Source organism: Penicillium citrinum (assembly GCF_028827155.1).
Source record: "Penicillium citrinum strain IBT 23319 chromosome Unknown utg000001l:1.0-4955037.0:1.0-4956770.0, whole genome shotgun sequence".
Taxonomy (NCBI): domain Eukaryota; kingdom Fungi; phylum Ascomycota; class Eurotiomycetes; order Eurotiales; family Aspergillaceae; genus Penicillium; species Penicillium citrinum.
Window position 1 is genome coordinate 4320698 of NW_026622686.1, and position 27095 is coordinate 4347792.

Here is a 27095-nt window from a genome sequence, read left to right on the forward strand (position 1 = left end):
GGATGTACATGGCGTCTTGACATCCATGGAATTCTGCATGGACTGGAGTTGCGGGTAGACCTTTGATTAGCATTAACCCCAAGCCCAAAATTCCACTCCCTGAATGCCATATTGGCATCCATATATCATATCCTATATTACTATATCATCTATACTATCTATATTATCCTATTTTACCTGTACTATACTATATTATCAAGTAACTATAGTATATCAGCATCTCTGCGTTGTCAGCCTCAATCAGGCATGAAAATGTCAGGCAGCAACGCAGTTTTTTTGATTTTATTTCCTTTTTTTTTTGTGTGTGTGCGTACTGGGATAAATCTTATCTTAATTCTAGTTTCATGATTAATATCAACTTTTTATCTCTAAACTTATATATTTTTTTTTATCCAATTCCATCATCTGCTGCTGCTGGCTACTGCAAAGTCCTTTTGCTGGCTGTGAGACATCCAACCTTGCAGTGGATCGAATTGAACATCCCACAAGCACAATTTGAGCACTTGCAACTTCACCCACCGCGATACATTCTTACAGTTTTTCAGAGAATTAAATATCTTCGGTTTTTATTTGGTGATTTCTCTCCCTGTTTTCCTTGACCGACTTCTCTTCTTTCCTGCACCGCCTTTTTCCCTCATGCTCATCTTGTCACGGACCAGCCCTCCCAGCCACGCCTATTGCAGCCCGACGTTGTGTGACTCGTTTGATTCTTGACCTGAAATTCAGACGGCTTTTTTTTACCCCCATTCCTTTTGGCTTGAGAGAGAAGTTCGAGATTTCAAGAGGAATCTCTCTAACTATACCAATTTTTGAGTGACTCATTTACTCTCTCGACTTGGCGAGGAGTGGATATCTCGAGTCAGGCTTCACCTTTTTGTTTTGTTTTTGTTGTGATCTCTCTTTTTTTTTTCTATTGTGACAGAGACTTTTCACTTCGACCCTATCCTTCTCCTTCTCCTTCTTAAGGAGTTCAGAGTCCAGAGTCATCACTGGTCCCCCCTCCCCTTCTTATGGCCAGTGGACTCTAAAGGTGTGTATGATGCCGAATGGCCATCTCCCTTGCCAACAGCAACTGTAGCCCAACGCGACTGGGTCTACTCGACGAGACAGGATTGAAGAAGCAGAGCATGTGGCATAAATTAGGCCTGAGACGATGGCTGGGCCGCGATGATCACAAACACAACAATAATAACAATAATCATCAAAATGATTCGAATCGCTCGAATCATTCCAATGACTCTCCCCCACACAGTCGAGCCGCTTCGGTCGACGGTCTCCCACGCTCTCGACATGATAATTTGACCCGTCGATTGTCTCGTCGGGTGGGAGTGGGCTTACCTCGATCGACTCCCTTTAAACGTCAACCTTCCGAACGTCAAGATCGTCTGACTCCTCTCAATACCGAACATCGTCGCGCCCAATCTGCCGACCGCAGTAGTCCCCTGAACCGTCAGCGATCCCCGTCTCCACTACCACCGACGGGTCCACGATTGTCCGCTCCTGAGGTTCAGTGGCTCGGCCCGACCCCAGCTACCATGGTTGATGAGCCCCTGACTACAAATGAAGAGATTGGTTATCGTGCAAACTGGGAGGATGGTGTTATGGTAGCAGAACCCCTTGAGCTAAGGGATGAGGTGGTGATGGAAGGGGAGGAGCAGCAGCAGCAAGACGAGGCGCAGGAGGAGGAGAATTTTCCAGGTCTAGATCCGGATACTATCGAGATGGATCTGGACAATCGGTGGATCTTGAATCTGAGCATGCACTTCCGTGATCGTTCGGAGAGGGAGAAGTTCTTCATTACCTACGTTGAGACCCCTTACCAATGGCGACGAGTGACAATCTCTTGTGACTACCGTGGAGCAGCTCCAGATTCCCTTGAGGGCGATTTGAAGGGGCTTCGGTATCAACGAGACAAGAGTGCGAGGATCTACGAGTCTATTCGAGACTCTCTCCCGGACATCCAGTTTTATGACACCGTCACAAATTTGAAACTCGAAACTCTCGACGGTCGTCTCCATGTTCATGTTACCGAAGACGTCAACGAAATCATTCCCTACCCACCCATCTCGAGTATCGGTCATCTCGCAGGCGCGCGTTGCATTCCCGAAACCCAACTGCATTTCGATTCGCATCTCTCGGGATTCGTTTACAAGGTCGAACAAGGGGGGTCACGATTATATCAAGAAAGAAATTCCTGGTCCCGATACTGTCGATGAATTTCTCTATGAGATCAATGCTCTTCATGCCTTGAAAGGCGCACCTAGTGTGATTCAAGTCGGGGGCATTGTGGTGGATGAGCATCACCAGAAAGTGAAGGGCCTTCTCATTAGCTATGCTAAGCAAGGTGCTCTGGTAGACATTTTGTACGATCAGCGAGGTCAAATTTCCTTTGCGAGACGGGAGCGGTGGGCCAAACAAATCGTTCAGGGTTTATGCGAGATTCATGAGTCGGGATATGTTCAGGGCGACTTTACATTATCAAATATCGTTGTGGACGCAGATGACAACGCTCTAATCATCGATATCAATCGAAGAGGTTGCCCTGTTGGATGGGAACCTCCCGAGATCGCTCAAAAGATCGAAAGCAACCAACGCATCTCGATGTATATCGGCGTCAAAACAGATCTATACCAGCTTGGTATGACGCTCTGGGCGTTGGCAATGCAGGAGGATGAGCCTGAACGACAACCCCGTCCATTGTTTCTCGGGTTTGATGTGGATGTGCCGGACTACTATCGACGACTCGTGGACATCTGTTTGAGTCCAATGCCTCGACACAGATTATCCGCCAAAGAACTTCTCTCATTCTTCCCTTCCTATCTATTCCCTCAGTCGACTGCTCGTTTCCGGACCACAGTCCCCATTGGCATGCCTCTCGCAAAAAGCAATTTCGTCGATCACCCGCCCCCAAAAACTGTGCCGAATCCTAACAACCCATACGCTCCTCTGAAGTGTCCAAATACGCAGAACATTGGTATTCCTCCGCCCATGTTTCTCGGCCATCCAGACCAGGTTAAACGATCGACAGTCACACTGGCTGACTCCAATGATGGAATGGCCTTTCCATCTCGGCATTCGTCTGCATCAACATTGAACCACCAAGAAGCCAATAGTCTAGATGACCACTGGAATGGAGCCTCTTATTCTCCCTTTCCAGAACCCACCGCGGAATTCCCTACAGGTCGTCAAATGCAAAACGCTGTGCCATCTGTCTGGGAGAATACAGCAAGTCATGGCTTTAGTCCAGCAGCCACGGATCCGCAGTCACAAATATGGGAGTCTCGTACTGATTCAGATGAATCGGCTGGTGGTTGTCGATTACTCCCTTCTGGCGATGAGGCAGCGGCCAAAGCCATACCCATGGAGGCATCTTGTCTTTCTTTCAATTCTACCACGGCAAGCGAGCCAGTATCGAATGGGCTTGATATGACTAAAGAAGAGACATTTAAACCTGCTCCCGTCGAGAACGAGTCCTCTAATGCACAACTCATTGAACCACCTGAGTCGTCGACATCGCTCTTTTTTTCAGCTCTACCAATCAACCCAGCTATCTCCAAGCGAAAGTTGTTTCCTCCTGACGTGAGCAGTATTCGACAAAATGAGAACCTCGCTGCTATCCGGCCTGGTCCTTCTCATTCACTGATCTCCCTACTCGCCGATTCCCAATTGCCAATCAACCCAGCCATTGCCACTCCCGCGCCCTTTCTCGCTCCCACAAAGCCTGAATCTTGCAGTCCGTCTCCTGATAAGACTGCGATCACTCCTCATCAAGTGAACACCCTTCTTTCCGAATCTCAACTGCCTATCAATCCGGCATTGAAAATATCAAAGCGCAAGTCTTTCCCTTCGGCCTCCACGACCAACCCAGCCCGCGACATAGACCCTGTTCAACCAAGAACGATTTCCGATCATCTCGTCTCCTTTCTGTTCGAATCCCGACTCCCTATCAACCCTGCAATGGGTACCCTTGAGCCAAATACCATGCCATCGGAGTCGGGAAATAGACCACAACCGCATTTTGAGATACCATCACGACCATCACCCATCCACCGACTCACCCCCTCCCTGTCTGAATCCAAATTACCTATAAATCCCGCATTTAGAGAAAGACCCATCAATCATTTTTGAATTCCGTCCAAGCGTTCAAGCGCCAAGCTACCCCGATTCGCGGGAGCTCTTTTCGACAAGCATGCAAACCCAGATCCAAATTTTTATCTGACACGGCCCCAATTACTTGGGGAGTACACGCTCGATACCCCCTTCGTTTCTTGATTGTACATTCATCATCCGTCACTGTCGCGTTCAAGTTCTGCTTTTTCCAAAGGCATACGTGCCTATAGCGAGAGCCGGCGAGCATCTGGCGTCCCCTCAAAAGTCCTTTTTTTTGCCCTTATGTATTCCCCTGGCGGATTTGACCCAAACACTGTTTTAATGCTATTTTTTCTCTCTTCATTTTTTTTTTTTCATTTCTCTTGCTTGGTTCCCTTTAGCCATTTTTTTTTTTGTGTTGTGTTTTTTTTTTCTGTTTTGGTCTTTTGCTCTTTTCTTTCTCTACTGGAGGCTTTTGACTGTTTGGCGTTTCTAAGGGCTGTTTGAATATATTTGATTACTAGCTCTCTTTGGTTGACACGTCTGTATTATTCCAATTGATTTCTTGTAATGCATCATTTATGAGCTCTTCGGCTTCAATTGTTTCGAACGTATGACTCAAAGCTCTCTTTCCACGGTTCAACACTTGAACCCAGACCTCTTCCGATTAGAACGATCTTGCACTGGGTCGGACCAGTACCATCTTCCTTCGCTGGCTCTGCGTCCCTGATTTCAAAGACATCTCGCACGGCCTGGATGATGCGGGTAGAACCATCTTCTAGAACGAGAATACCCTTTAAACGATGAATTTCGAAATCAACAGGGTGGTCATCGGAGTTCGAGTTGCTGGGCACTGGATATGATGATTCCCAAAGAACGAACCGTAGCCATTCATCCACTTTTATCACTTTGTCGGTGGCAATTGGGGAAGTCGTGATAGCTACTGTCGAAATTGCCTGTTGCGATTTAGTACTAACTACAGTAAGAGATAGATTGCAGGAAGGCGGAGGAACCACGTACCGGGTCCATATGACTATGTCCCTTCTTACTGAAATCCAAATCTGCGAGATGATCATACGCATGTAGATCCAGCACGACACCTTCGATTTGTGGAGTTCGACTGTGATCTGTAACGTGGATCTTAGCCACGCTATTAATAGCCGTAATGCGATCCTTAACGACCTCCAGTTCTTGAGGGGTAACTAGATCTGTCTTGTTAAGGATGATCACATCTGCATGAGAGATTTGCATATGTGCCATTGATAATACAGGGCCAGAGCCGTGGTCATGTTCTGCGTTATGCGTTTCTGCCTTTTGCTCGGGTGTTGGTTCGTCGAGGAGATGGAGGATATTCTTTGCGTCGACGAGGGTGACGATTCCATCTAGGTAGATAGAACTGCCAAGTCCCTCGTCCATCCAGAATACTGGGGCTATATTACCCGGGTCGGCGAGACCTGTTGTCTCGAGGAGAATGTAGTCGAACGTTCCTTTGCGCTCCATGAGAGACTCAAGGGCCATAACGCCGGTGTCCCTACAAGGGTTAGTTCATTGCAAGTGCCAAGGAAGGGAATAATGAGTCGTTACTTGACTGAGCAGCAGATACAGCCATTGCCGACTTCCATCCACTCGGTGACTTCTTCGCCGCCCTTATTAACGGTTAAGGGTTTCTCGATATCCGTTGCTATGAGGGAATGAGATCCAATTCCACAGTTGATGTGCATGATTGTGTTGATGCTTACAATCCCCGAACTCTGAGCGCGATTAGTTATCATATCATCTTTGCATCGCCTCCGCATTTGCTCACCATTCATGATCACGGCAATCTTTTTGCCATGTTTCTCGGTCAAGATATAGTTCAACAAGGTCGTCTTCCCTGCGCCAAGATATCCTTCAAGATTCCGTAATCAAAATTAGTCCTCTGAACTGTTCTCAGCTTTCTGCTTCCACCCCAGCCATACCCGTTACAAGCGTGATAGGAACTCGGGCTGTCGGTTCCTCCTCTCTGGATCCTGTCTGATCGGCAGGCATGGCCGATACATCGACCAGATCAGGCGGCGCCTCATCATCCTCGATATTCGTCGACATCATGCAGAACGCTTCTGTAATTATTCTATGAATCGGCTTTCACGTCCGTTTTGTAGGCAAAAACAACGTAGATGCGGAGATGACGTTGTTTTTCCCAGATGGGCGAAATAGGGCTTAGGGCATTGGGCGGTCATTTGTTGTTGCTTATCGCAACGGCCGACCTGAAAGAAACAGCCAGCTCCGACTCCATTTCCTCTTGATCCTTTAGGACATGCTCACTTTTTAAACGCTTGAGGGCGCGGAGTTACCTTTCACTCTTTAATTTTGCTCGGTTTCTCTCCCTTCGTTTTACTCGCGCGCCCCGTCTTTGTTAACCCTCTTCTCGACGCGCCATGACTACCGCATCCTCCCCGTCTAGCTCGCCACGCCTCCCCAGTCCTCCTCCTTTTACAGAAGTCCAAATCGGCCCTCAGTCGCCTTCAGTCGGCGAGTCTTTCGGGAATGATGCAGAACAACTTCTAGGCGTGGCAGCGACGGATGATGGCTCGACGCGCAGGATTCGTCCGGGCAGCAAAGCGGCTAACATGGCATTTGGTCCGCCGCTGATCCCCTTGTCGCAGGTATGTAAAAGCTTCTGCTTGATATCTCTAAAATACTAATAGTACCAGCTCGACTCTCCTTTTCAGCTTCAGGAACATCTCATGGCCTTATACCATCACTTCACGAAACCCGAGGATTCGGACACGGTGGTCCCGATTACCCACCAAGTTGCGATTCAACTCGCCGAACCACCAGAGGGCGTTGACCGATCTCTTTGGCTTTATGAACTTTGTCGATTCCTCACTATGAAAGTTAATAATCTGATCATTGCCTTTTTCGCGGAGGATCCGCCTTGTTCGGCGCAGACCTGTCCTGAGATGCGGGCATCCGAATGGCAATACCTTTGCGCTGTCCACGAACCCCCTAAATCCTGCTGCGCCATCGACTACTGCTGTCATACTTTGGACTGGGCCACGAATACCCTTACTTCGCCAAAATATTTCCCTAGTCGATTGACACTGGGTTCGGAGACCGCTGGTGGACCACAAGCAAGCATGAGGCATCTAACCAACATCTTCCGTCGCCTGTACCGTATTTTCGCACATGCTTGGTTCCAACACCGAAATGTATTCTGGGATGTCGAGAATAACGATGGTCTTTATGTCTTCTTCAAGACGGTTTGCGACATGTTCAGCCTCATCCCAGAAGACAATTACACTATTCCCCCGGAGGCGGAAGGGGTTGATACCACCGAGCCTCAGGTAACGGAGCCAGTTGAAGGAAAGCGATTGACAATTTTGCGCAAGGAAGGGGGAAATCCTTTCGGCTCATTGGAAGGAATGGGTCCGTCACTCGACGCTTCTACTACCACCCGACGACACAAGCACAGTCCTTCCACTGGGTCTCACGTTGGAACCATCACCGAGGCTGCGGAGGACAATGAGGATGTTGCTCAAGCTTCTGCATCCTTGCGGGAGGTTTTGAAAGACTCACCTGAGCCCCGGCCCGAATCACCTGTCAAGGCCGAGATCGCTGCCGAGGAGGCCTCTGAGACTCCCGTGGAATCGGCAGAGGCAGCTACCGCAGAGCAGCCAATAGAGGCAGATCCGGCAGAGGAAGCAGGGGAGGTAAAGGATTCAGAAATTTCGTCTGCAGATGCAGAGAAAAAGGCCGAGCAACTCGTTGAGCAACCCGCAGACGAAACTATAGAGAAAGATGTGGAGCAATCGGAAGAGACAAAGGTGGAAGAGAGCGAAGAGAAACCAGCCGCAGAATCCACCGAGAAGTTCCCCGAAAGCGACGATGTGACGACTGATCCTGTTAATCAAGAGGCCAAAACTGAACCGGAGACAGAGACCGAGCCAAAGACGGAATCCTAAGTACGCTGTGGCTCTCAAGGTTCATTTTCCCAACATTGCCTTTTCTCTGCTCATACGATATGTTTATTGAGGCCTCTTATGTTGTTCTAGCCCTGATGGATGATTTTATTTCTTGTAATATAGCTCAGGACATTTTTCATGGTCAATAATTTTTCTCGTGATCAATGTCAATGATACCCTTCTCCTGAAGATTTGTTGATGTCCAGCTGGGCTCGTCCAATTGTATTATTTGCTGTTATTGAATATCACGATGTTCCAGGAATTGGGATTTTGTATGATGTCTCTAGGTGCAATGATCAATGCTATCATCCCATCTCTTAATCTGATCTTCATCCTACTGTAGTACTACCTAACTATATACGCAACCAACTAACTATACAGCGGAGTAAAGAGGAAAACACTACGTAGGCGGTGTACTCAAGCGGTGAAGTATGGCGCAGGCGCATCTCAGGCAAGTTTGGACTCCCAACTCGTTGACGCTCTGTTGATCATTCCACATGTCCTCCGATTCCCCAGAAACAATGTCGGCGCTGAAAGGCGCCGCTGCCCCAATTTACTTTGGTCCATTCCTCGTCACACCGCAGGTACCTTGCACATCTAACTCCCATTCAATCCGATTCGAAACTAATCAATCAATCCTACCTAGGTCTTCTACCTAACACCATCTACCTTCGCTCTTGTCAATCTCAAACCAATTCTACCGGGACATGTTCTTGTCTCGCCTCGTCGTGTTGTTCCCCGAGTTTCAGACCTTACTGCCGCTGAAACAAGTGATCTATTTTTGACCGTTCGGCGCGTAGGACGGATGGTTGAAAGGATACATGGTGCTTCGAGTCTTAATATCGCCGTGCAGGATGGTGTGAATGCAGGACAAAGTGTACCACATGTTCATTGCCATATTATTCCACGCAAAGCGGCGGATTTGGACCACCGCGGTGGCACGGATGCTATATATGATATGCTAGATGGGGAAGAGGGTGACGTGGGGAAAGTATTTCGAGAAGCTGCTGCATCCTCAGAGCGTGCGCCTACAAGGACAAAATTCCCTGTTGTTGATGATAAGGATCGTAAGCCGCGTGGACCGGAGGAGATGAAAGCTGAAGCAGAGGTTCTGGCGAAAGAAATGGAGAACGAGCCACTTGATTGAGTGGTGAGACACGAACCTCGACATAGCACCATCCTATGGGATGCACTTCTTTCCCCAATTTTCGCTGATCGGATAGATATTATGTGCGAATGAATAAATAAATAAATAATGTATTGATAAAGTCTAAAGACCTCATTATTATTCCCGCAAGGCCATGTGCAGTCATTCATCATCATATGCATCCTTCGTAAAGCAGGTCCCAACTAAGCCAGTCTCTCTATGGTATCTAGGAAACTTCCAAAGTCTCAATCTAACAAGAGAAAGAGGGTATCAACAAAACGCCTTGGATGTTCTCTTATGTGAGCAGAGGTCTAATTATTCTGCTGGGCACTGAGAAATCGATCATTTGCGCTGCGGACGCTCTTTGAGCACTTGTTCGGCCCAAACCTTGATCTCCGGCAATTGAACGCGGTTGGCAACATGCTGGAACTCGGACAGATCCACATCATTGGAACGTTCGTATTCGATCATCTGTAAAAGCAATTCCATCTTGTCGATATCATGCACAAATTGCGCCTCGAGGGTAACATTTTCCTCGTATTCCTCGAAAACGCGCTTGATTTCCTGGGCCGACACTGCCCCTCCGGGAACCTTACCGAGTAAAGAAGTCGTAATGTATTCCATAACGTCGGCTTCACGCTGGGCTTTCTCGGCCTTGGTGATATGCACGTCGACGGGGGTGATATCGCCGACCAGTGACTCGGCCATGTCGTGAACGAGAGCCATCTTGGTGCAATGCGGGATGTTCAGTTGGGATGCCAATTCTGGCGGGGCAAACATCGTCATGATCGACATGCGATACATGTGGTCGGAGATCGACTCGCCATTGATTCCAAATCGGCGCCAGCCTTCACGCTTGGTAGTCTTTAGGCGTTCAAGTAGGTGAAAGAAAGGGATAGGTGAGGTAGTGTTCTCTTCTGGTGGGTGGGGGAGAGTTGAAAGGACTATCGCAGATTAGAAACAGAGATTGTTGGGAGTGAGATGGTATTCTGGCTTACCTGATTGAGGAGTCCAGGAAGAAGCGTCGGACCCCATGACTGCAAAGAGTATAGGGAGTAAAGAGAGAGGAGATTATAGTAGAGGGAGAAAAGAAGAAAGAAGAGATGAAAGAAGAAAACGGCGTGAAAGCCAAAAGTGTTTTGGGCACAACTGAAAGCGACGGCAGAATCGAAAGGCGGAGAATTGATAGCGGCTTATCGCGCCCACTCCGGACTATTTACTGCCTGACTTTATTTCCACCCTGAGAACTACTTCTACTTCTACTTCAATTTCTTGTTGCTCAACCCTCATGGCAACAAGGCCCACGAGGCCAAAGCCCCTGGACTGGGCATCGCCTCCACATTTGACAATCTTCATTCGAAACCTCAAATTACTTCAGCTGGATCGACGTGAAGATTGGCCCGACATCACTCTCCGCAACTTGTCTCCCTCGTCTCAGAATCAACGACAGCGTATTCGCTTGGTTGAGTGGGCTCTTTACTATCTGTTCACAATCTGGGATCCTGAATATGCTCAGAATGTCCGTAGCTTGTCTCAATGTCTTTTTTATCGAGAGTTATAGCTAATCTCATATCTCTAGAGACTCCGCCCATTCTTCCCCCCGCTAGAACCTCTGCAGTCCGTGAATCTTCGCGCCGCTCTGTTTCGCTCTCTTGGCGAATTGAAGAAGAATGGCGACCTCGGACGCGAGACGATCCTCCGCAAGACAATGCTGGACGATTGTAAAGGCGAGAAGTTCGACGAGCTCCTGGCTGTCTTCTCGACTTCTGTTCTCCGCAGACTGGTTGCTATCTCTGCGATAGACACACCCTGGACCTCGGCCATGAAACTGGCTACTGCTTCAGCGATCTCTCCGACGGACTACCAGAATTTACTGCCTCTGGTTCTTGCCCACCAGGTTTCCCTTGGCGCAGTAGGGGATCGACGGGCCTGCGTGCAGGAAACATATGAGCAGTTTTCGCAACTTCTGGATGATAAGAAGGAAGAGCTTACGCGGCGGGCCGATCTTCAATCTGTTCGGGTCCCCGTTCATGAAAAAGTAGACCAAGCAGGAATCTCCCGAGAACTTCGAACAAATTGGCTGGGCAGCGAAGATTGGGCTCTTGCTTTACTCGATGGTGGATCTCACAGCAGTGCAGATACTTTCTTGGAGCTTCCCTTTTCTCAGGCCTGGACACAGGCAAAAAAATCCAGTGTACGTGGTCTTGGTGGAGACGCGAAATCCGACCTGGTGATAGATTTGGAGGCTCGTGTCCTGCGCCTGCGAAGTCGCTTGCGCGGGTGGCATGAATTTAACGACTCACTCCGGAACGAGCATCACAAAAGTACTAATGCTATGGGTACCAAATTTACCGAGCCTCGCGCACAATTCCGAGACCACCAGGCAATGACGGTGGCCAGCATATCGAAAGCTGTGCGACAACCTAGAGACCGTGAAAGATCGCTCAAAGAAACGGATCAATCCTTCATCTCGACTGTCGGCGAAGCAATGGCTCGTATCAATGGCAAAATAGAAGCTCCAACGAGGCAGTCTCCAAAATTAGAGCCGCTGCCATTGGTCTCGCCAGAAGAACCAATTCATCAGAGCATTCCACCATCTCCTTACGATCATGTCGATATAGCCCCACCTCCAGCACTCAGTCCACCGCAAATTCATGCAAGTACTTATCAAGATAATCTCCATTCATCGCCTCCAATCCTCCGTCTCTCTCCAGACCAGCATTCCATCAACCACCTGGATCTAGACCTGGATCAAGGACAAGAACAGGAATTCGATCCGAACCTAGAACCCATCAAACAACAACAGAGTCATACACTAGTCGAGCGCACCCGCAAATCAATGTCTCTGATCCCGCCTCTACCTTCCCACGAAAACCCTCGACCCCATCGCCGCGGTCCCCGCCCTTCATTCCCAGTTAATCAATTCGAAACGCCTCGGAAATCTTCTCAGACGACTAGCGTTCGCTCTGGCGCATCCACTCCGCATGATCAACTTTTCGAGGAAGATGCAGATTACGCGAGTGTTTTCAAATCTCGACCACGTATTGCGCTTAGTCCTGTTTCCTCTCCGGCTGTACATGTGAGCCCTTCTTTTGATGAGGATGAGGACTTCGATTTGAAGTATGATCATGCAGAGGTGGATGCTGCGGACTCTCCTTTGGCTACGCAACGAGTCAGAAGATTATGAATCCAACCCTTGACAGCATTTCGCAGTCGCTGCCCGCAGTAACGATTATGAAGTGAGAGAGCAGCACATGTCCGATTAGCGGTAAATACATATAGTTTCTATGAACTTGGCTTTATTATCTTGCATGAAGAACTAACGTAGGATCCCAACACTGCAAGCACCAATAGTACTGCTATTACATTATATTGGAGTCTTGTCTAGGCGAGGCTGGCCTGCAATATTAGTCCCGCCCCTCATAAACGCGAATATAATATACTCCTGGAAACTCTACCTCCTGAGTACTACTCAGAGCATCGTATGCTAAGATCTTCACGATCAATAATCGGACCATTCATATTCCTACCATTTCTCCTTTCAAATATCCGCTTGTCCTGATCATACAAGCTTCAAGCTTCACCAGTCAAAAGGTTTGAATCAAGAAGCTAGACAAGCTGCACCGAGCTGAAGCAATCTCTCCTGCACTTTCTGGGACTGTTCCCGTTCATTAGTGTGGTTCTACAAAGAGTTTCAAGTCGAAAGATGTCTTACAGGATAAATATCCACTTCCTTGGTCTATATGGATCATCAGTACGATAAATCTTTCTAGTTTTCCCCTCACTTCGTCGCTCAAGAGAAACTTACCCCTGCAGGACAGTCACAAACTTTCGTAATGTAGGCGTCCTTGATTGAGCCATATTATTTGTAGGTATATACAGTGGCCCACTATTTGGAAATTTTACGTGTCAGTCGAAGCTTGAAAACATGGAAGGTTAGCAAGAGCTTTCTTACCGATCCAAGCCCAGCACATTCCGCAGCCGTCGCCGCTGGGATAATGAGGGAAAGGCAAAGACTGATGAGACGCATAACGATGAGAAAGTGGAAGAGATTTAGTGGCGGATGAGTTGTTCAGATTGTAAAAAGCGTGTATAGTATGAGATTTCTCAATCTTGAGATGAAATGAACTTTGCTAAGGTCGTGGAAAGGGCCTTTTTTGTATATTCTCCTTTTGAAGGGATAGAAAAAGCAAAACAAAATAGCGAAAACGCGCATGGATCTACAAAAGGATTGCAATATCAAGCTCAAGTTCCTTTTCATTTCTTTTTTTGATAGCTGAATCGCTGAACCTTGGAATTGAATATAGAGGTGGATCTTGCGGGCCCGATCTATGGTGATATGTAAGGGGTCAAATATACAGCACGTATGGGGGAAATTTTGAAGCCACCAATTACTCTCTGGCTCTCAGCTTCCATATATCCACAGCCTGTGATATAGAGATAAGATTGAGCTATTATTGTTAACATCAATAGCGAAAACAGTTTCTATATGCAATGTACATATGTAGAGAGTGTTCAGCAAGACGGTGGCTATTGAAGTAATCATCCCAATCTCTTACCTACTCCCCCGGTTTTACATGATCGATTATACCCATAGAACATGATACAGCCCAAAATACAGAATACAGTGACTTACATAGGTAGGGGTAGTCTAGCTTCATGAGATAATTCTACAGCACGCTACGTAAGGCCATGCATACAGTAGCTGGACTCAAATTTGGATAACACATTCATGCAGCCAAGGGAAATACATACTGTGCAAACTGTGCATGATCTTCTCGTGCTCTTGAAGAAAGATCGACGGCGCTAGTCAGATCTGCAGCGGGTACCGTAGCTCCTAGAATGCAGTACATATATGGATGTAATGGTTAAAATCTTTGCCCTATTCCTGAGAACGTGAGGCTTCAATTTGACGTTGATGAGGCGAAGCTTATCTGAACAGTTTTTGAAGAAAATTATAAACATTTGCACTGAGCGGAGAGGAACAAGTGGTGATGGAAGCAGCGGTAGGGCAGTTATAATATTTGCTAAGAAGGCTGGAATCGGCGTCTCTCGAACTACTAGGTAATCTTCAAGTATCGACTCACATTGTGGCGTTGTTGAGGCATACAATACAATCTGACAGGGATTTCTGGGGTATAGTTAAAATCCTTACTACTGTATTTCAATATAGGATTGGGGAATGAAATCTACTATGTAAGAATGTAGAGGTAAATCTTTCTTGCAATATCATATACATTACGCCATTGTCACAATGTGAACATCATCGATAATTCATCACGATAAACGAGTGCGAGCGAGGACGAGGTAGATCTCAATGTGATATATCACATTGAGAGCTTATCGGGTGTGAGCTATACTATCCCGATAGATCTCGCCAGCCCTAATTCGGACGGAACCTATAGGACAGTCTCTAACATGATAAAAAAAATTTGTGCTAATTTACAGTTGAAATGTCTATGTGGTGGGAAATAGTAAACCAAAGGAACAGGGTATCAATTCACGCTTATTCACGCAGGAATGCATACACTCCCCGTCTCTCGCAGTTGAAAAGCATCATACATAAAAGTACAGGCTGGTGTTATCTGCACCCTCCACAATAATCTGCAAGAAAGCAGGAGATAAAGACAAGTATAGGCCCACCAAATATAAAATAGACAAAGGGGGCAGAAGCCAACAGGAAAATCAGGTGAGTATTTATGCGCCCACATCCAAGAGACGCCATGAAAGAGGAGCAAATAAAAGTATTCGTGAAGGTAGACTCCGAGTCCAAACTCCGTTTGTATCAGAATAAAATATGGGTGTATAATCATGAGCCTCGATTAGAGACAGAAAGTAATATCGGCAGGTGGAAGGTGTAAAGGTATCAAGTCGATGATGAGGTTTTCGTTTCTGCGTATCTTTGTCTCTCTTTATCGGAATTCGACACAGATTTGGATCAGTGCAATAAGGTGCAAATGAAGACCGTTTTGTCGTGGTCCGAATGAGACTGATGTAATCATTCTTCTCCCGGTGGGGAAGATTTCATATTTAGGTGGGGTACAAGGGGTGAAGCCTCGTGCCCTTATGAGTTACGGGCTTTAGCAAGCCATGTCCTCCACCACCTACATACGCCAATGACAGCCGCACGACCGTCATCCTTGCGTTCAGTTCCGTCTGGATTTCCCATCATCATGGTGAAAACCCAGAAGAAAGCGGCGGTCCAAACTAGGAGGAGGATTGCGATACTGAGAAATGGAGAGAGTAGAAGAACAACAATGGACATGCCGACGGAATAATCTCGAATCGAACTATCCATCTCTGATGGTTCAGTGTCGATATCGGAGCGAATCCATTGTGTTGAAGAGGAGCGGTCTGATATTGGAGGTCGCATGCACACGAGACGTTCGTGGATGTGAAGGACTGGAGAGAGGAGGTCACAGAGTTGAGAGAGAAAAGTGGTATTTCGGAGATATGCTGATAGGGAACATAGACGGAGAGGGGCCGTCAAGATGGCGAAGATAAGTGCACAGCAGGTATAGAGGCAGGCAGCAAAGGAGTACAGGGGAACGGGAATAGAAAGTCGGAACTATATAATCAACTTGGTCAATATACTTCGGTAATTAAAAAGGAATAACCTCTCTCTCGCTCTCTGTCTCTCTCCTAGCAAGACTTACCAGCATGAGTAGTGCATCCTGACTGTCATCGGCCCGATTGTCGTCCGGGGACGTGCGCTTATGATTGCGCGAGGTAGTCGATTGCTCGCCCGACATCAATGAGGGCTGGTCAGCCCAGCTTCCGCGGCTTCGTTCTTCCTTATGCGCTGGACCGCTGGGCACGACAACTCGAGTCACAGTCAGATCTTCCTCTACTCGAGACGCCCGTCGAGAGGCCTCGGGGGAGTAGGCGTGAGATCCCCGAGGGCCAGACGAACGGGGGCTCACTTCGTGAGGTATTGATTCGAAAGAGAGGGCGAATCGAACTTGTATGTTTCGGCTCGGGATGATCAGGAGATCGACGGGGTGGAGGGGCGCGATTAGAATTGCTCCTTATGCCGAGAGGGTCCTGGCCTTGATGGTAGGCTGGACTATATGACATCTCCGGAGACCGCATGGCTAGCCGGAACGCAGGCGAAGAGCAGGGCGAGCAGTCGAATGTCGTACAAAGCGCACAGAGGGCGACTTACGGGCTAGAAAGCTCAACGTGCATGGTTTTCCCTACCCAAGGGCACGTTTCCAGGTGCTTCAAAGGGGGTGGTGTGTGGTGAGAGAGGAAGACGACGAGCCAACTTTTTCCCTTTGAAACGGTCAGGGAAAGAGCCAGGGCGGAAACGCAGTCTTATAAGACGGAGAGACGGCGGAAGGGCCAGGGAAAGCCATGGCAGCAGCGGAGGAGACACCAGCTGTTTGCAGACTCTCTTGCCAAGGCGCCCAGATGCCGAGCCCTTGGCATCTTTTATGGAGGCTCGAGGCCTTTTCACGAAGCCTTCAGTAGGCGAATTTCACAAGGGATACTTGGCGTTAAGCTGGCACTAAAGACTTGCACTTTGATACCTTCATTCATTATGATCTTTGTGAAATTGTGCTGGAAATAGGTCGTACAAGAATTGTCCCACGCTGTAGTTTACGATGTTTTACCAATCGCCAAGATGCCAAGGCGCAACATGGATGACGAGCCGCCAACCGTGACTGTGATTGGTGAAAATCTGCCTGCTGGGGCTTCTTGGCATTCATCTGGTATTGCCCAATACGCACGTGACATGTGAAGACTCTCGGGTATCGGTGCACTACGCTAGGGCTGGCAAGGCATGGTCTAGCATCGATTCCGTACTTCCGGTTCTATATACTGAATATTTTATGCTTAGACAAATACGCTGAATGCCAAAACCCACCTGGGAGTTCTAGCTTCTTCCTTTATGAAAATCTGTGGGCTCTTAGTACTCCGGCCAGCCACATAACCTCGGTGTATCCCGGTGCCGAGCCTGCCCAGGCGCCGAGAGATTGGCAAAATTCAGTAGAATCTGAATGTGAAGGGAAGGGGCAAGGCGGAGTCAGATTGAAAAAAATAAAAGCTCAGCAGATGCATGATGTTTTGTGCTTTCAATATTTATTAGGTAAACGCCTCAATAGTCTACAGTTAAGTTCCTGGGCACAAAGCTGCACATCCCCCCCAAGATCGCCAGACTACCCACGCCTAAACCTACCCTACCTGGGCGCGGACCGCGGTGATGCACACCCCACCCCAATGATACTGTACACATATGTACATACATCAAATCAAAGATTACATAAAGTAACATTGACGAGGTCATGTTTGATCCTCCCGTTCAAAGGAGTGATAATCATATTACCTTTGAACTCACAATCATCCCCTCCGACTCAGTCGTGGTAGCCTATACTAGTTGTCTTGGCTACCATCCTTTCATTCTACCGATAGGAATGACTCAAAAGGAATTTCTCAGGCACCGCAACGGTTGGTTCTTCCACCGGTATCAATGTTCATATTTTGTTCGTTGAAATCCCATATCTCTTGGCCCTTTCGCCGAGCATTTCTCGGCATCTCCCATCTGCTGCGGAAATCTGACGAGCCGCGCTTGGCTGGGCGGTCAGATACGAAGGGTTGCGTGGCCCTGGCCTGGGCTCTTTAATTCTTACCTGTGTGCCGCGCTCTTAGGGAGTTTTGGGACCCTGAATTCAGATCCTGAAACTGCCCAGTGTTGCCACGCTGCTGCTCCCTTTGACAATGTCACGCTGGCGCCTGGGGGTGTAATATCAAAAATGTGGTGCGGGCACCGTCGGTGACAACTCGCTAGGACTTCCCTTGTCTAGCCAACTGGCTGATATGACAGGACAAAGACCCCGCGTTGGATCTTCACCGTCTCTGCCTCTTATCATGTGTTGCTGTTGGAGAGTACACAGGACTCTGGGGGTGATCACCTTCTTAAGCCGATCATGAGCTGTCATTGCACCAGCCAAGTTGGGTGGGTGTAGATCCGTCACAAATTTCAAGTTTCTCTCCCGTGGCCGTGCATATCACCCCACTTTGACCATGGTCCTATAGAAAGATATTGGTTTGAAAGAGAAGCCCCGGAAGGTTCATGCGCTGTAATCTATCACCGAGTGTGTTGAAAGCGGGAGGGTCCACACCGTTAATCGCCAATCGGATGATGGTTAATCAACTATTTATTGCCATAGCTGACATTGGTTGGTACATCCTCCGTACTGGACTACTACTTTGTTGTAGTCACTAGTTAGTTATAGTTATACATCAAGTATGCACAGGGGGCAGAATCCGGAGTTCGGCACGTTATACATACGTACATACACAGTACTCAGTACTGAGCACGGAGTACGGAGAACATTGATAAGCCATTGACCGGTACAGAAGTACATTTGCATATGGAGAGTTTTCGTCTTGCTCCAGGTGAATTTGTGGGCCCTCTCTTTGACGCCGATTTCTGTCCAAAACATCTTCGATCCACATCTGGTCCAACTGAAGTTTGGCCCAATTCTCAGCACGATCCTTCAGAGTGGAGTAGCCCTATATTTTTATGTACATACTAGTGGTACATAGGAGCTTGCTGTTGACAGGGCGTTTAGATGCTTGTATTCGGAAACTGCGGTTATGTCAAAGCCTGCTTGTGATAAACGCGGTGCCTGTGCGCCACCGTATAGCAAGGTTGCTATATTAACATATATCGTAAAAATCCTCAAAAGACGTACCCCTTAGCCTGTATACATAGCAAAACAACCAATAAGTATATACATAGTGTACATGGTGTTTGTGACCAGGCATGTCAAACTTTGCAAGCACTCAATACTGGACACCTCTTATGTAGATTAGCAAACAAATAAAAAGAAAACGCGCTTCATAGCTTGGGGTTGTCATCTGCTATCTAGAAAGATCTACATGACCTAACGACTACTGTCATGCACAGGTACATCGTGCTGCATAAAGAGATTATCATGAAATGCAACGACAGATCAAGCCTATCCACGACTAAGTAATGCATGATGTAAAGGGAGTGATCGACTGTAGAGCCCCGAGCACGCATGCAAGATGGGGCCGTCCCCTGCTTCCTGTCAGGCATGGCTTATGCTAGATGGGGAAGGAGGGTCATATTGATCTCTCCTCTTCTAGGGCTGATATCGGGTGGCGCTCTTTTAGACCTGCCATTCCAGACACTGTTTCTCAGAGACTAATGAAATGGCTTTGAGTTTGGCAGGCACTATCTTAGTCCGAAATGTATCCTCAATTATACTGAGCTTATTGGAATAGTCTTTACATATAGCTACTGATAACCCATTTTGTTTGAAGCTTACTTGGCTATCAAAGGGGTGCATGATAGGATATTCAACTGAACTAACCAGATGAGGAGGTGCAGCTAGCTTCTCTCCCACTCAGACTGCAGACCATTAGGGGATTCAACCCGTCCTCGTCTCGATGGTTAGGTGCTAGAAGAGGGGTTCAATCCATTATAGATATTATCTAGTTTCCTGTGGAATTCAAGGATACTCGTGGAAAGTTATTCCAAGTCGGGGACAGACTATTACTCCTTGTTGGAGAACTTGAAGTTCAACCCTTCTTACGTCCTCCTAGTACTTACTACTAGTTACTTAGTTCTTCTAACACCTAGCCATAGATATGGTAACTATTTAAGATGTATTGAGTAAGTACATTTTAAGGTTTGACTTGAGTATAGTTATTCTCAAGTATCACCCGAGAATAAGGGCATAAGGAGGGAAATCCGGGTATACCGAATTCCACTTCAAGTTGCCAATTTTATACTCAGTGAGCATATAGATGTGATCAATAGAATAGTATGCACTAATTGAATAGTAAGTACCTACCTATTCAGTTTCACACCTGATCGTCTCAAACTTCATTATCATGGCTGGCCGGACAATTTACAGTATGTACACCTTGATCAGCCTTGGCAGAGATGAGGCATCAACCTGTTCTTGACTCCAATTAGCAAAGTTTACTGTACTATGGATGTACACCCTCCTCGACGGAAAGAAACGGAAAATAAACCAAAATAAACCAAACAGAATGCAGAGACAGGAGATAAAACCAAGACAATCATGAGCACGCGGTAAGCAGCAAGGGCCAAGTCGATCGCGGTTGCCGTGGTACTCGGTCAAACTGCACCGCGTCCACCCATCACCGGATCGCCTCCTTTGTGGCTGCAACACCCATCGTTTTCACTGGCTGCTTTGATGCCGAGATCCATTGCAAAGGTGACTCGTCGGGTTCGACCTGTGCTCTTATCTGCCCCATGCTGCTGGGTAACAGAAAATGAACTGGGATAATGTCCGGGGTAACTAATCCATGGCCGAGCTTCTTCGTGTTCCCCGGTGGCTCTGCTCGGTCGCAGATTGGTGTAGTTAGCCGTTCTAGTTTAATCCGAGGGTGCATAGTCTCGATCTACATAGTCATTCGCATGGCGGTACCTGAGAGTAAATCATTGGCTCGAATTTTCCAATTCTTATTTTTATTTCTAATTTTAATTTAATTTGTTTATTTGTTTATTTCTTATTTCAGAGCTAGTCGCACGGTCTAGATGTGATCCGGGGTGAGGACTGCCATGATCTAGTGGATTTTGACCGAGGACGGGGAACTACATTGTTATATTTCCCGATTGTAGAATTGATGCTCATGTTTGAATTCACGCGATTGATGTCTCTGCTCGCAATGTGGGTCGTATATCAACTGCTTCGACCAGGCTAGTATTTAATGGCTGTCTTAAGTCATTCATAGAGATAGAGCAGTGCAACGCAACATGAGTAGCATATGTACACACTACCGACCAGGGCTGGTATAGGTATATGTTGGACGTTTATCAATATTCGATGATGAATCTATTCATTCTAGGATGCAAGAGTGCCTTTTCTATGGGAGAACTCAAGTCATGTGGTTTTTGATTACGATGGTTCCTACCACCTCTCTATCCTCCAGGGTAGAGGGCTCAAGTGAGACATTGAGGATCCAAACATAATGTGAAATATATCTTGCGACGGCCAGATTCTTCATTATGGGTTTAGCGGGTTGCACAGTCCCACCTCCATGTTGAAGTTATGCCCGGAGCATCGTGCAATGACCCATAGTTCTTTTACGCTTATCTCTGTCTGTGTGTATATATGTACATATGTACATAGTATGTAAATGCCCAGTGTCATCCCTCTTGCTTGGAATGCACTCTAGAGGCTCACGCGGCTTTAGGTAATGCCTCGGCGCCGGATGTCTCCACTAAGTGGATTTTTAACGTATGCGCGCGGCAGCCTTTTTTCATTTTTCATTTTTTTTTCTTCTACGTGGAGCATAGGGCACAAGTCCCGAGAAACCAACCCCCTTAGTGCATCACTATTTGGACTCGGTAATACATATGTACATACATCTGTACATAGTATATATAAAGGGTTTAGAGGGAGTTTTTGCCCTCCGATAAACTGCATATACGCTATGTATAGTCACTGGGCTAGTCGTCCCGTACATAAAATGGACATGAAGGATGAGATTGTCTCATCTGGGGAAAGGGGAATGTGACGGCATATTCACGAGGATCAACGAATGCCAACGAGTCCCACAGCTCCCAAACGCGACCCGTTCAAAACTCGCCCCCATCCCAGCGGTTGTGTAACCCAAAGGAGATCTGCATCCGCCAGACGACGATTTGGTTCATCAATTGTTAGCGACCATTGGCGGAAGGAATATGCGTTGGCTTTGGCTGTTCGTTTGGGGGTGTTTCACAACTGACTTGTGGATTGGATAATTACTACGCCGAACGTACGTACACAATAGTAAAACGGCTCGGTTAGCTGAACCCTGTTACAGATGGAATGGGAATGGAAGAGTATGTAGCAAGAGCAAAGAAAGATATTTAGGGATGCGTGGCCATTTTTACGGCAGTGGAGTCTTTCCCGAACCCACTACAGTTCCTCATGACGCCATGGGACGATCGAAGGTTTCTGCTGAATGCGGTATGGATTGGACTATGTATACTATTCACTGATATTGGATACTAGCAACAAGGAATAGCGAGTGGATGGGAGTACGGAGAAAGAGAGGGGGGGCTCTTATTTCGGAGGGGGACGTGTGGACATCTTGAGTGGAGTTGGGCTGTGGACTGTGGACTGTGGACTGCTGGAAAAAAAAAGGGGGGCGCGTGTGCATTGTCACATTGTGACTCCACTGGGTCAGAGCCCAATTCTTTGAATATAAAGATCATCCTGTGGCGCTGTGGCTGAAGAAGAGCCGGATAGCCATGGCCAGATCAGAAGGGAAAATGAAGAAAATGAGAAAAACGGAAGAAATGACAAGGAAAAAAAAACTAATCAAATAAGATCAAATGGAGAAAGACTGCCCAAAGGGACTAAGGCTGCACCAAAAAGGAAGATTGCATATAAAAAGAAAAATAAAAGAAAACAAGAAAATTTAGAAAGGAAATCCGCTAGTCTAAATCGGGTTAGATGACTGGGAGCGGGAATAATGACGGAAGGGGGCGAACCTTTTAGGAAATGCGCTAGCGGCTGGAGGAATGCAAGTCAGGGAACCCTGCAGTTACGGAGAATACAGACAAATAAAATGAAAAGGAGAAGATCAAAAGAAAGTGGCAAAAGCAAATATGTATCAAGCAGCAGGAGAGGAAAGTTAAATATATATATATATCAATGCGAAAAGGGATTTTCAATGTACAAGGATAGCGACATTATGTACAGGTAGTCCACAGCTACAGTAGTCTACATAGTACAGCTCATTGCATCTGAAGGGGATGCAGCATGAGGTATTGGGGTCCATCGTGGAGGGTGGGGAAGTATGTACTGCACGATGCCGGGTTTGCGGAAGAAATGGGGAGAAGCCGTGACCAAGCGACAAGGGGGGGCTCAAGGTCAGACAGGTTACCAGGGGGGAGTTAATTATGGATGTGTACTGTAGTATGTGTGGTGGACGGAGTACGGAGTACTGCACTCATCCCGACAGGGTAGGCACAGGGATCTGGGCCGCACGGGCCATGCTGCTTTCTTTTCCAGGGTTAGCTGTGACGGATGGAGAAGGCTAAGATGTAATCGGAGTGGCACGGAGACCAGTGGCACTAATACCTTAGCACCAGCGACCACGGGGGGGGGGTGCCCACCCCGAGGGCCCCACCGGGGCGCCACTCGGCCCAACCGGGGGCTTAACGGTGTGGGTCCTGCTTGGATGTACCGGATCACGATAAACGAGACTATTGTTTTCCAGATTTTGAATGATCTAGACTTGGGATATAATACTAGATAAAAAATGCTGTAGATATACATCAGCAATTGTCAATTATCGATCTAGATCAAATTTCCAAATTTATTTTGATTAATCTTTGAAAGACCTTCCAGATCATACGAACCCCAGATCGACTCCACTACGCTAGGCTGCATTGGGATGTCAGCTTTTTTTGCGCGGTGGTGACGGCCGCTGAGCTGCGCAACCACTAGCGTATCTTGGCAAATTTCACACCTTTCCTGCCAGCCCCTCGACTCTCTCTTCCCTCCTTCCTTTGGGCTTCATCTTCATCCTTCTATCCCCTCCCTTTTCCCTTTCCCCTCCCCTTTCGACGCGGTTGCCTTTGTCACCCACCCGTCTTTCCTTTCTCTGCCTTTCTAATCCTTCGCTTTCTTCTTTTCTCTACGCTCGTGGGAAGCTTTCTCCGGATTTTCTCCACGCGCGCTCCTTTCCCGCCTGCGACTCCATCCCCGGGAGAGGCCATCGCATCACATCCATCAATCCGCCTATCCCGATCGACCCTCATCCATCAGGGCGATCAGGTGTCGCATCCTCACTTCTTCTATCGCATCAAATATTATTTGCCTTGACTGACATCCTCATCGAGAATTCGCGCCGGACTGTTCTCAACCAGCTCGGCTCATTGCATCATCGTGTCGCAAGCCTCATCAATTCTTGGATCGCAAGATAGCTGAGCTATCTCGAAATTCGAAATACCTTTCAAGGATCATGTCTCATACCCAACCTTCCCCTACTGCGGGCGTGGCCCCCCCATCACCCTGCTGCTGCGCACATGCCTACACATGTCCAGGTCAACGGACATATGCCCGCCATGCCTGCGCAAACCCAGAAGAGTGTTCCCCTCAACACCGCCCAGAAGATTGCTGCACTTAACGAGCAAGTTTGGCTGTCAATTGGTAAGATTGGGATAATCCGTTTTTGCTCCATGGCGACACTTATTACGTGACACGATACTGACCACGGTCCTCATAAAAACAGGTAGCTTGACCGAATTGATGGGAGATCTTGATGGCGCGTTGAATGCGTACGAACAGGCTTTGCGTCACAATCAATGGTCCATCCCAGCCATGAACGCCATCTCCTGCATCCTGCGCACAAGGGAGCAGTTCCCCAAGGCCATTGAGTACCTTCAAAGCATCTTGAAGCTCGACGGTACCAGCGGAGAAACTTGGGGCAGTATTGGACACTGCCATTTAATGATGGATAACCTGCAAGACGCATATACCTCTTACCAGCAGGCTTTGTATCATCTCCGCGACCCTAAGGTGAGTCGGTCTTTATTTTCGGCCCCCACAAATCTTAACACAACAAAACAAAAAATTGACCCCCACTCAGGAACCAAAACTGTGGTACGGTATCGGTATTCTCTATGATCGCTACGGCTCTCTCGACCATGCCGAAGAAGCCTTCTCCCAAGTCATGCGCATGGCTCCCGATTTCGAGAAGGCCAATGAGATCTATTTCCGCCTGGGCATTATATATAAGCAGCAGCAAAAATTTAGTCAGAGTCTGGAGGTATGTCGCTTCACATGGGCTACTCGCGATGGTTCAGTAGCTAACCGGTATCCCAGTGCTTCAAATACATCGTCAATGATCCCCCACGCCCCCTGACCGAGGAGGATATTTGGTTTCAGATTGGCCATGTGCATGAGCAGCAGAAGGACGTGAGTTTCCCGTATTTTTGCACTAGTATAAGTGAAGAGAATCTAACATTATCGTCATCTAGTTTGATTCCGCTCAAGCAGCGTACCGCAGAGTTCTCGAGCGTGATCCTAACCACGCCAAGGTCCTGCAGCAATTGGGATGGCTCTACCATCAGCAAAGCGGCAGCTTCTCCAGCCAGGAGAAGGCCATTGAGTTCCTCGAGAAGTCGGTTAGCGCGGACAACAACGATGCACAAAGCTGGTACCTTCTCGGTCGCTGTTATATGTCGCAAGCCAAGTACCCCAAGGCTTACGAAGCCTATCAACAAGCGGTCTACCGTGATGGACGCAACCCAACTTTCTGGTGCTCCATTGGTGTCCTTTACTACCAGATCAACCAGTATCGTGATGCTCTTGATGCTTACTCTCGTGCGATCCGCCTGAACCCATATATATCCGAGGTTTGGTACGATCTGGGTACTCTATACGAATCGTGCAACAACCAGATTGCCGACGCACTGGACGCCTATGGTCGCGCGGCTGATCTGGATCCGTCTAATGTCCACATTAAGGCTCGTTTACAACTCCTCCAAAGCCAGCTCCATGGCGGCAATGCTCAACAGCCCAATGCTCCGGCGCCACAGCCGCAGGATGTTCACCCCCAGGCTTACCAGGCTCCTGGTGTTGGTGCACCTCCCCCTCCTCAATGGGGTGCCCCTGCTCCAGTTGGCCCTCCGGCCCAGGCTCCCGCCCCCCCCAAGGCAAATCACCGACTGGAATCGCGGCATCAACGATCTCCCATCTCAGGCACAGGCTCCTCCGGCAAACGGTCTTGAACAACGTGACCCGGCTCGTGCTCCTGGCGTTCTCGCTCAGGCAAGCCCTCGCCAAGAACCTGGTCGAGCTTTCCCTGATCCTGCCCGTATCCCAGCACGCTCACCCAAGATGGGCGCCCCCGCTGGCTACCAAGCTCCTCATTTGCCTCAGATTGGAACTGCTCAGCCGTCTGGCCATGAGCGTGCTCCTAGCGGTGGTTTCCCGTCAGCTGCCCGGGGACCTTTGCCTCCTGCGCCTCCCGCAGTGGCAGCTCCTCCTCCTGGTGCTAACGGTGGCCCTCCACCTCCTCCCGCTGCTGCTGCTCCCGGCGCTGCTGCACCTCCTCCTTATCACCGCCCTTTCACTCCCCCAACTGAGATCCGCCCAATCCGCGATGAGCGACCATCATCCCCGGGTTCAAGCTACCCACACCAGCAGTATCACCATGGCCCTACTGCCCCGCCTCCCCCTCCTCCTAACCCAACCGGCATCGCTTCGGGTGCTCCTGCTCCCACCTCTGCTTCCGCAGCTGAAGCTGCTGCCGTCCGCGACCGTGGTCTCGAAGACCGTCCCACTTCTGCTATGAAGCGGGGCCGTGAATGGGAGGGCGAAGCTGGACCAGTCAAGAAGCTCGCCAGCGATGAGAGCCGGGCACGTCTAGACGATCAGAGCACCCGTCGTCCCAGTCCACCCGCGCACTTGCCGTCGCCCAGCGAGATGCAACGACGCAGCTCCTCGGAAGCACGACGTGAGGATGCTCGTCGTGCCAACGAAAACTATCACCCATCGGAGGCAGCCCACCATCCTCCTACTCTGCCCTCGATTCAAAATATGCCTCCTCACGCTTCCGGTGGCCCTAGCCTTCCTCCCATGAATGAGGGCTCTGCTCCCGCTTCCAATGGACCCCCTTCAGGTCCGCCTTCAGCCAACACACCAGTGAAGGAAGAGGCGCCTCGCCCCGAGGCACCCGCATCCCACGAGCCTCCAGCTCGGAAAATGGATGTTGACGAGGACTACGATGACGATGCGGATGAGGAGAAGAAGGTTGGAGCAGCCACCAAGGGTAGCCCTAGCGGTGAAAATGCCGCCAACGGCACCAGTAATGGTCGCCCAGCCACACCTCCCAAGGCGGAAACTTCCGCATGAAAAGAAAGGTTGGAGGTTGATTAAATTCTTTACTTCTTTTTATTCTTATCATTT

The 27095-nt window shown here is 48.4% G+C and overlaps 10 protein-coding genes across 10 annotated transcripts; 5 read left to right on the top strand and 5 right to left on the bottom strand.

Annotated features, from left to right (window-relative positions):
• Positions 1-1046: 1046 nt before the first annotated feature.
• N7469_001630 (uncharacterized protein) lies at positions 1047-4128 on the top strand (the record flags this gene model as incomplete). The annotated part of the gene is given in 2 exon segments (XM_056640550.1): positions 1047-2153; positions 2164-4128. The coding sequence occupies 2 exon segments, from the start codon at positions 1047-1049 to the stop codon at positions 4126-4128; spliced, it is 3072 nt and encodes a 1023-aa protein (XP_056506307.1).
• A 557-nt stretch (positions 4129-4685) lies between these two features.
• N7469_001631 (CobW family GTP-binding protein) lies at positions 4686-6174 on the bottom strand (the record flags this gene model as incomplete). Its single annotated transcript, XM_056640551.1, has 6 exons — positions 4686-5045; positions 5110-5620; positions 5674-5770; positions 5829-5840; positions 5894-5977; positions 6048-6174. The coding sequence occupies 6 exons, from the start codon at positions 6172-6174 to the stop codon at positions 4686-4688; spliced, it is 1191 nt and encodes a 396-aa protein (XP_056506308.1).
• Positions 6175-6506: 332 nt separating this feature from the next.
• On the top strand, positions 6507-8033 carry N7469_001632 (Mob1 family protein; the record flags this gene model as incomplete). The annotated part of the gene is made up of 2 exons (XM_056640552.1): positions 6507-6734; positions 6783-8033. 2 exons carry the CDS (start codon positions 6507-6509, stop codon positions 8031-8033), a joined length of 1479 nt encoding a protein of 492 aa, XP_056506309.1.
• Positions 8034-8554: 521 nt separating this feature from the next.
• On the top strand, positions 8555-9180 carry N7469_001633 (HIT family protein; the record flags this gene model as incomplete). Its single annotated transcript, XM_056640553.1, has 2 exons — positions 8555-8617; positions 8680-9180. 2 exons carry the CDS (start codon positions 8555-8557, stop codon positions 9178-9180), a joined length of 564 nt encoding a protein of 187 aa, XP_056506310.1.
• A 342-nt stretch (positions 9181-9522) lies between these two features.
• N7469_001634 (HD domain-containing protein) lies at positions 9523-10215 on the bottom strand (the record flags this gene model as incomplete). Its single annotated transcript, XM_056640554.1, has 2 exons — positions 9523-10124; positions 10179-10215. The coding sequence occupies 2 exons, from the start codon at positions 10213-10215 to the stop codon at positions 9523-9525; spliced, it is 639 nt and encodes a 212-aa protein (XP_056506311.1).
• A 253-nt stretch (positions 10216-10468) lies between these two features.
• N7469_001635 (uncharacterized protein) lies at positions 10469-12367 on the top strand (the record flags this gene model as incomplete). Its single annotated transcript, XM_056640555.1, has 2 exons — positions 10469-10699; positions 10760-12367. The coding sequence occupies 2 exons, from the start codon at positions 10469-10471 to the stop codon at positions 12365-12367; spliced, it is 1839 nt and encodes a 612-aa protein (XP_056506312.1).
• Positions 12368-12781: 414 nt separating this feature from the next.
• Positions 12782-13210, bottom strand: N7469_001636 (uncharacterized protein; the record flags this gene model as incomplete). The annotated part of the gene is made up of 4 exons (XM_056640556.1): positions 12782-12862; positions 12896-12919; positions 12989-13027; positions 13136-13210. 4 exons carry the CDS (start codon positions 13208-13210, stop codon positions 12782-12784), a joined length of 219 nt encoding a protein of 72 aa, XP_056506313.1.
• A 2034-nt stretch (positions 13211-15244) lies between these two features.
• N7469_001637 (uncharacterized protein) lies at positions 15245-16272 on the bottom strand (the record flags this gene model as incomplete). Its single annotated transcript, XM_056640557.1, has 3 exons — positions 15245-15748; positions 15837-16102; positions 16143-16272. 3 exons carry the CDS (start codon positions 16270-16272, stop codon positions 15245-15247), a joined length of 900 nt encoding a protein of 299 aa, XP_056506314.1.
• Positions 16273-18337: 2065 nt separating this feature from the next.
• Positions 18338-18935, bottom strand: N7469_001638 (uncharacterized protein; the record flags this gene model as incomplete). The annotated part of the gene is made up of 5 exons (XM_056640558.1): positions 18338-18385; positions 18484-18699; positions 18720-18841; positions 18882-18889; positions 18925-18935. 5 exons carry the CDS (start codon positions 18933-18935, stop codon positions 18338-18340), a joined length of 405 nt encoding a protein of 134 aa, XP_056506315.1.
• A 5273-nt stretch (positions 18936-24208) lies between these two features.
• On the top strand, positions 24209-27041 carry cyc8 (putative transcriptional corepressor Cyc8; the record flags this gene model as incomplete). The annotated part of the gene is made up of 6 exons (XM_056640559.1): positions 24209-24332; positions 24415-24701; positions 24772-24951; positions 25008-25100; positions 25163-25762; positions 25806-27041. The coding sequence occupies 6 exons, from the start codon at positions 24209-24211 to the stop codon at positions 27039-27041; spliced, it is 2520 nt and encodes an 839-aa protein (XP_056506316.1).
• Positions 27042-27095: the final 54 nt, after the last annotated feature.